We start from the raw sequence: 8,611 nt of genomic DNA, 5'->3' as shown, positions 1-8,611 counted from the left end.
AGCTCAGGAGCTAATTCTATATCGCCTTATGCATTATATAAGCATTAGCTTATAAGCTAACGGTCTATCGCCATTTACAATGTACTAGCTTGGGAGCTAATGCTATAGCACAATAAAGATTATATATGTATTAGCTCATGAGCTAATATTATATCACCTTATAGATATATGTATTAGTTCATGAGCTAACACTATCTAGCCCAAGTACATTCAGGCAGGATAGAGTTTGCACCAGATAACCTAGTAAGAGTCAACACTTACCCAGAATGCTTTGGGGCATAAATTATTTTTTTATTTATAAAAATTACACAGTCTATAGTATTTTTGCAGTCTAGTTCTAATAGTTGAAGTAAATAGTTATCAGATGTCTAACATTACAACTAGTCAGCGTTAACTTCATAGTGTATTTCAGTAATGATGTCTACTGACTCCCTAAATCATGAGTCAGCCATTTTGTCGCTGTGTTTTTAAAGTGTAACTATTTTTTCATCCATTGTGTAAATGAACTTTATGGAGACAGATGATGCTAATTACATTTTCTCAGTCAAACCTAGTAACATGTTTATTTACGCGACAACTGTTCGCGTAAGGATGACGTACACTGCATCCAAACAGTGTTTTAAAGACGTAAACGCTGCATCGTTCCCTCTCCMCAGCAGTCTGCAGCTTACTGTGTCGTGACCACAATGTGGTGAGGGAGCGAGTAAACACTCAGTGGGGCTGGAGTTTTAGTCGTTTTGGTCAAAGCTTGAAAATTAAATTACATGTGATCTCATGGAACAACGCAAAGTGTCTGATTAGTATTCTGTGTGGTTTGATGAGAAAAAGCTGAATCTGTGAGTTGACATTTCTGTTCCTGACTCGTCCTGACAGCAGACGGAGTTATGAAAGTGTGGTTTGATGCTCTGCGAGTGAATCATCAGATGTATTGATCAACTACTCAGTGCCTTCCTGTGTTGGGCCTCTGGTAAATAATYCATAGCTCTTACAGTGAAAGGCCCTGAGCTAGTGATAAACTGTGCAGCCTCACAGACAGGAATCAGGCCTCACATCTTCAGCACCCTGCGCATTAATTGAACAAACGAGGCAGATTATAATCCCGGTTAGCGTTTCAGTTGCTCGATGGTGACTTTACAGAATGCAGCTCCAGCTGAGGACTGATGTAAAAACATGTAGTATTACATTTAATCCTAATAATGTGTTCTGTTTGGTTCTGCAGCCTTAAAGATCCACGTATCCTCAGCTACCAAAGAAGTGCTGGATGAGTTTGGTTACTTTGACCTTCAGCTACGAGGAGATGTAGAAATGAAGGTACGAACCTGTTTTTAAACTCTCTTATATCACAACCTGTGCAGTACAGTTCAAGTGATGTTCTGGTTTAAAAACTCTTGAAGGAAGTTAATCAAAAAATGTCAATAGCTACGTACATCAAGTAAAAAAAGACAAACTCTACTTTATGTCCCCGTCTGTCTGCAAATAAAAATAACTTTCAAATTAATAAATTACAAAATAATACTAGTTTCTATGGATTTGTGCAATTATGTTTGTAAAAAATATATATAAATAAAACCAATTTTTTAAAACTGAAAGAAACATTTCAAAATAGAAAAAAAAATTTAAACAAAAAAGATCTGAAACTGATTAAAAAAAAATAGTTTAAAAGTACTTCCATCCATCTATACCCACTTCTTCCTTTCAGGGTCACAAGTACTTGTATCGTATAATTTATTATGTATGGCATGCCTTTGTATCCTATAATTAACGACGTATGACAGGCAGTTGTATCATTTAATTGGCAGCACGATGGATCAGTGGTTAGCACTKACGCCTCACAGCAAGGTGGTCCTGGGTTCGATCCCCAGTTCAGACCTGGATTCTTTCTGTGTGGAGTTTGTATGTTCKCCTSCTGGGTTTTCTCTGGGTGGGATTTGCCTGGTTAATAAATAAATAAATAAATAAATAAATAACAAAGTACAGTTCTATAACCATTCTGTTCTTTTTAATGATCAATTTCTGTTGCTATTTTTAGAGTCCTGCTTCTCTCAGAGTTAGAAATACCTACACAAGTAAATACATCAAAACTTGTTTCAGTTGCGATACATTATACAATGTTTAAAACAAATTGGCAAAAAAAAACTGCGAGGAATTTACACTTGGCAGTAGATTTTGGCAAAAAAAAGTGCAAAAACTAAGCCGTCATCTTTACAGCTCAGATTTATTTCATTCAACTCAAAAATCATCAATTATTAGTCATGTGACTTGAGCCCCCCCCCCCTCTCTGATTCACAATTTTCACATCAAAACAATACAGAAGCAAGTTTGCAAAACAAAAATGCATGAAATTACACAAATTAAGACATTTTTGAAACTGTTGCAGTGACAGTGTGCCGGCGTGTCGTTCTTTCAATCCAGCATAAACTCTCAAGTTAAACAGGAAGAGGTTTTAAAGTGGAGTTTCAAAGCAAAAGCTCCCTGAAACTCAGTAACGCTCTGCCTCCGTCATGACTAATTACACAAAAAAGTCCAAAATTACTAACAGGGCTACAGAAAAGCTAATGAAYGCTGAATGTCCTCTGAAACTTTCTAGTTACTGTTTTACTCTACATTAGGACTAAATGGATCACTGGAAGGCTGATTTTAACAACCTGGGAGGGGAAATCAATATGTTTTAATGAAACAGCTTTTAGGTAAATAACACTGAACCACATGATGCAGAGACAGAACTCCCCTCAGCAGATTGATCAGAGGATTTTTTTATGCCTAACGTGTCGTCTGTGGATAAAAATGGAGGAGTAACATGATCATCCCAAAAAGGCTCTAGTGTCGCCCAAAAACAGAAACCAGTATCCATTTCCTGTCCCCGTCCACTGCCTTCCCATTGATGAACTTATTGATTTTTGTGTTTTTTCTTTTTTCAGGGCAAAGGCAAAATGAGAACATATTGGCTTCTTGGGGAGAAGACTGATGTGTACGTTATCTGAGAGGCCTGCTGACCACGTGGCAGGAGCTGCGGAGCCGCTACTTTATTTGTTCTAGAATAAGTCCTTAACTGTGATTTCCCTGAAAGGAGACGTGAACGACACCCTCACGAGATTTAAAAAACAAGGAAACTCCAGGTATATTTATTACCTGAATACTGGAACTGACAAAAACTGAAAAAAAAAGTTGTTTTTTGTATGAAGAGTCCTGAGAGTGAGTGATTTTCACGGATAAATTCTTATATTTTGTGCTTTCTATAATAAAATTTGTATAGCGTGTTGGAAGTCAACGATGTGTTGGCATTTTTCGAGGCATACTTTGTTTGACGGCACACGAACAGCAATCATTGTTACTGCAGGGGTTCATCCACCATCTAACACAACACACACGTGTGTAAATATGTATATCTAAGACACTGTAAAATATTTTGTTCAATAAACTGAGTGAAACACTCTTTTCCATTTATTACACACTGTTTGTGAATGTATGGGTTTAATTTGTGGTTGGTTTATGGAAAGGTTTTATTTTAAAAAGGTACCAGTGGATAAAATCTATAAAAAAAAGTTTTAAAGAAATATTAAATAGCTCAAAATTGCTCATTTAAAAAGCAAAGTGCAACAAGCTTTGCAAGTATTATAGTGTACCTGTAAAACTAGGATCTACTGTCAAAATACACACTTTTTCAGTGTTTTGATTAGAATTTTTAATTTTTAACACATTTCTACATTATTGTAGCTTAAACTCAGGATGAATTTCAAGTTAATCACCTACTTAATATGACCCCCACCCCCCCACACACACACACACACAAACAAATCTACAGCAAAGGACAGCAGGAAAAAAAAGTTACTGAGTTTACAGTGTAAACTTGGCTCAAGCAATGTGTGTGGTTTCACTGTCTGTTAGTAAAATATCTTCTGAACCAATGGACAGATGTTAATTCTCCCAGAGTAATCACTGGGTTGAACTCAAACACAAAAAAGACAAACACAGTGAATTTGACAGATACTAAGCTAAAATCTGGTGTGTATAAGTGTGTAACTGAATTTTGTTTCCTTTTTAAAACCTTTTCTGGTATAAAAACCTACTTTCTACAATACTGGAAAAAAAACTTGCCATAAATTCACATTTTCCTCCCCATCATCTAAACCAGGTGTGGTATTACTGTGAGTAGTACTACATACAACCCACGCTACACAAACAAGTTGGAACAACAAAAGCCATGTTTCTATCCAACTGTAACGCAAATTTTGAGCAAACCTTTAAAAAGAAAATAAAACTAAATGTGAATTAGGTGTGTTTCCATGTGCTGGTTGGATGGAACCATCCGTAAAGCCTCATCACATCAGACGCTAACGTTACGCATGTTTTTAATAAATTTTCAGGAATGTGTGGCTGTGGGTTAGTTTGTAACTGTTCTGTCATATCAACCAATGTTACACGCCATCAGTCCACTCGTACCTGTTGATGCTTCCAGCCATGTTTTCAAATGTTGTGTGAACAACTGGAAAGACACCAATGGCAGAAACAGTGTGAGGTAAACGTTCAGAAYATGGCCAACATGTGTTTCTATCTCACCTTATTGTGCATCAAGTCTTTTTCAGAAAATCCAAAAACCACCTCAAGCGAGCGTAAAAACATTTTTTAAAGTTTTTTYGAATTTTACTATTTCAATCAAACTTTTCTAATGAGATAGATAAAAAAATGTTGATGGAAACAGCTACAGACTGCAGAGCAAAAAATAAAGAAAGTGTGATTTGTTTTGCATTAAAATAAGTCCATAAAGACACCTTCAATTAGTCCTGGTAACTAAAATATGATGTAATCATCCTAATCTACTGTTGGATTAAAGTTTTTTAACAGGTATGTTGTTACAAGTTTACCGTTTGCCTCTGACCACTGCTGCAGTGCCAGGAAATCCCATCATATAATGTTTCACCATCATCGTGAAGCTTGGGGGATCCCCCTTTTATTTTGAAATATCATTCTGAAGACAATAAACCTCTGTAAACAAAACAAAACAAAAACGACTTTATCAAGTCCAGCAGTCCTTCTGGGGTTAAAGCTTCAGGTTAAGGGTTGGGGTTAGGCTACAGAAATGAACGGAAGTCAATACACGGTCCCAATAAGGCTAGAAATACAAATGTGTGTGTGTGTGTGTGTACACACACGTAAACAACAAATTTAAATTAAAAAGCAGGAAAAACGGGTGAATTTCATTTTGAGACGTTAAGTACAAATTTGCTCCTGAGGCTCCGTGATTCGGGAGCAAATTGGTTTTCCTGTATCGTCCTGTGAAGATAATGAAATGTTTGGAGAGGAAAAGCTGCATAAATAGAAACTAAAATTACTCGTCACCATAGCGACCGCCTGCTAATCCCCGCTGAAGGCTCAGAAAGGATGAGGAAAGGCCTGGATGTGCTGTGATTGACAGAACATGTGTGTATCTGTTGTATCTAATGATGACGAGGCGCTGATGAGATATTTATCCTGTGAAGGAGGGAAGTGGAGCTTTTTGACTCATCTGGATTTAATTAGTTCAGGAACAACTGCAAACTTTTAGCTACAGATTATTACCAGCCGCCACCATGAAAGTGGGAGCTCCTCTGTTAGTAAAATATCTCCTAATCCAGTGAAATGCTGGCTTATTTGCTAACAGAGTCACAGAGAAGCACCTGTCAGACAGGTAAGACCTGAACCAGGTACCACAGGCAGAAGGATGGCAGAGCCTCCTGAATCTGTCGCTGATTAAAGTTTATAAAACCTTTAAAGAGCAGCAGACTGTTGTGTGAATTTAACAATGCCTGCAGCTGCATCAGCAGAATTTATTTTTATTTTACGACACGCTTCTGATTAGCCACATTAACACTTTGTGTCGGTACAGAAGGAACTCGCTCACTGCGCTGACAGAAAGGAGCTCGGATGAAACAGATATTTATGAACAGCATAAAACAGAAACGCTTGTTTTATTGGGCCGTTTGTTTTAGATCTCATGTTGGCATCAGAACATCAGCTGAGTGTCGGAGGTTTTGTTGTTGTTTAGCTTYGTTTTGTCTGGAAATCCATCTTCAGCTAAGATTAATCTCCTTATCAGTACCGAGCCTTTTAYAAATGTCTGGAAGGTGCCGTATGTCTCCATCTCCATCTTCAGCTGCTTGTCTGCAGTTGGGTCACAGAAACCACAGAACCAGGAGAGAAACCCAGACCTCCCTCTACCCAGCGACACTTCCAGTGAGTCCTGGGGGATACTTAATCCCTCCAGTCCTGGGTCTTCCCCGGGCCTCCTAGCAGTGGGAYGTGCCCAGAAAACATTTAAAGGGAGGAGTCCTAACAGGTGAATCACCTGAACTGACTCCTTAGAATTAAGAGGAGCAGCAGAATCTACGTTTTAGGCTTTAAATATATTTTTTTGTGGACTTGGAGTCTCTAGGAGGCAGAAAAGTTGTCTCWCCTGGTTTCAGTCAAATTTTTCAACCCGTTCAGTTTTCTCTATTTTCTGAGCTATGATATAAAATTATTTGCGACGTAACTTCCTGGTCTTAAGGTTTAAGGTCTGGACTTACTAACTACAGTTTGGTGGTCTTCACTCTCCTCTGGTTCTGAGTCAGACTCTGGCTCCAACATGTAAGGCTGGATGGACAAGTCTTCCCTTCTTGACATCTTTTAATTAATTTGTAAATAAAAAGTTTCTGCGCAGCTTTATAGTCATAAACCCCTCTACCAAACTAGAATGAACCGGTCTGGAAGCTGGAGGGGGGCGGGGTTTGAAGCGCCATGTTTGGATTTAAAGTAGACATGTGACGCCTTTAAATCCTTCTTTTTTCATATTTAAATCCTTCAGTTGGGTCTTTATAAAGTGGAACTGCAATACTTTGGTCTGAATTCCTCCTTATCCTGTTTCACCTTTTTTCTGCTGTGTCTCAAAGCAGCTGGTTTTTGTTACTGTTCCTTTGAGACGCTTCAAGCTCCGCCCCCTCCTGCTTCCAGACCGGTCCACTTCAATTTGAGAGAAGTTGGTTACATTTTACAGTGATGCAGAAACATTTTATTTACCATTTAATTAAAATATGTCAACAACTTCTTAAACAGTAAAGATACATTTTCTTCTTAATCAGATAATAAACAGAATAATCTTCTTTTTATTCATAATTTTATCAATGCATAAAAAATAAAATTATTCCGTCTCTGATGTCACAGAAAACTGAACGGGCTGAAAACTCTGACCCAAACAGAACATAAAGATGTCTTTGCAGCACCAGGAGAGACTAAATTCAACTTTTCTGCCTTCTAGAGACTCCAAGTCCACAACAAAATGCATTTAACAGCTAAAAGGTGAATTTTGCATGATATGTCCCCTTTAAAGTGAAAGTGACAGCCTCAAAACGAGTTGATATGAGACACACCTCAGCAAAGGGGCGGGGCTTGTGTAGTTACAATAAGGAGGAGTTCAGACTAAAGTGTTACAGTTCCACTTTATAAATTAAAAAATGGATTTCAAATAGGATACGTCTCCTTTAAACCATGAACTTGTTTGTAGGGAACTGGTTACTCCACAGATTAAATAAAAAGTTAATAACTGTAGTGAATCACCTGTTTAACAACAGCTGGTGATGAAGTGATGCTCAGATGTCAGAGGGAGGATCAGGCTCATCCATTCGTTCAGTTATGGGCGTGCTGAAAAGTGTCGACTTCCTGAAAGGAGCTTTCACCGTCTGGACGGGTGTCACGCCCTGAAAACACAAAAAAATCCTAATTTATGACTTACATTTCTTTGCTTTTAATGGATTAAACTAAACAAACTAACAGAATAACACATGAGAATAGGTCACACAAGAACACAGAGCCTATAATCATCTTTATCTTGACCTTGTCTTCACAGTGCAACTCCTCTGAAAGCCACTTCTGCTGCATTTTCTTCCTACATGTTTCTTTCTAACTAAACATTCTTTTCAATAAGAGAAAAAAAAAACAAAGYTGTTCATCGTGAGGCAGGAAATCTCAGAGTTACTCTACAATAAACTATGAAAGTCTTTTGGCTCATGAGCCGATCAACAAACACGGTGAGCGACATTATTTCGTGCAGCTTTATTGCTTCAAACAAGAATTTAATTAAAACTGTAAAAATAAAAGAGAAAACTGGTCAAACTCAGCGTAAAATTAGAACGATTTGACACACCTGTATCCTCTGGTGGTTTTCACTCCAGAATGTTACGGCCTGGTCGGTTCTATAATCATGAGCCTGAAAAAAAAAAACAAAGTCTTAACTGAATTTAACCGTGGCTCAGATTTTCTTTCTCATGTTACTGCAAGGCAAGGCATTTAAGCACTGATGTTTTTGTCAATGACTATGTTTGTCTACCTTTTAGCAAATTATCTCAGGAACAAATAGACGGATTTTAATGAAACTTTCAAGAAATTATCAATGAAAATATCTCTACAACTGATTAACTTTTGAAGTGAATCCAGGTCAAGATGGCTGCTACAACAAGCTCAAAATACAAAAAACAAAAATGGCTACAATTAATTTCATTTAATAAATTTAGAGTTGCTGGTATGGTACGTATGGTATGATATGTTTCCAATGTTACGGTACGTTATGGTACGGTACGGTACGGTATGGTATGGTACGGTA

At 37.7% G+C, this 8,611-nt stretch overlaps 1 protein-coding gene and 1 long non-coding RNA gene across 2 annotated transcripts in view; one reads left to right on the top strand and one right to left on the bottom strand.

Moving 5' to 3' along the window:
• npr2 (natriuretic peptide receptor 2) overlaps nucleotides 1–3,444 on the top strand; it is a gene marked incomplete at its 5' end in the record, with an annotated part of 59,203 nt that extends 55,759 nt beyond the window's left edge. Inside the window, 2 exon segments of the mRNA XM_014022571.1 lie at nucleotides 1,220–1,311; nucleotides 2,919–3,444. Coding sequence (XP_013878025.1) covers nucleotides 1,220–1,311; nucleotides 2,919–2,981 — 155 coding nt within the window.
• The window catches only part of LOC106527640 (uncharacterized), a 49,886-nt gene that overhangs the window by 39,101 nt on the left and 2,174 nt on the right, over nucleotides 1–8,611 (bottom strand). The window contains exons 2-3 of the long non-coding RNA XR_001311413.1: nucleotides 8,156–8,218; nucleotides 7,570–7,709 (exon numbers count right to left, since the gene is read on the bottom strand). This is a non-coding gene — a long non-coding RNA (uncharacterized LOC106527640). The remainder of the gene's footprint in view (nucleotides 1–7,569; nucleotides 7,710–8,155; nucleotides 8,219–8,611) is intronic.

Source organism: Austrofundulus limnaeus, unplaced genomic scaffold (assembly GCF_001266775.1).
Source record: "Austrofundulus limnaeus strain Quisiro unplaced genomic scaffold, Austrofundulus_limnaeus-1.0 Scaffold336, whole genome shotgun sequence".
Lineage (NCBI taxonomy): Eukaryota > Metazoa > Chordata > Actinopteri > Cyprinodontiformes > Rivulidae > Austrofundulus > Austrofundulus limnaeus.
The sequence above is the reverse complement of the archived record's forward strand: the minus strand, read 5'-3'. Positions and strand labels throughout refer to the sequence as shown.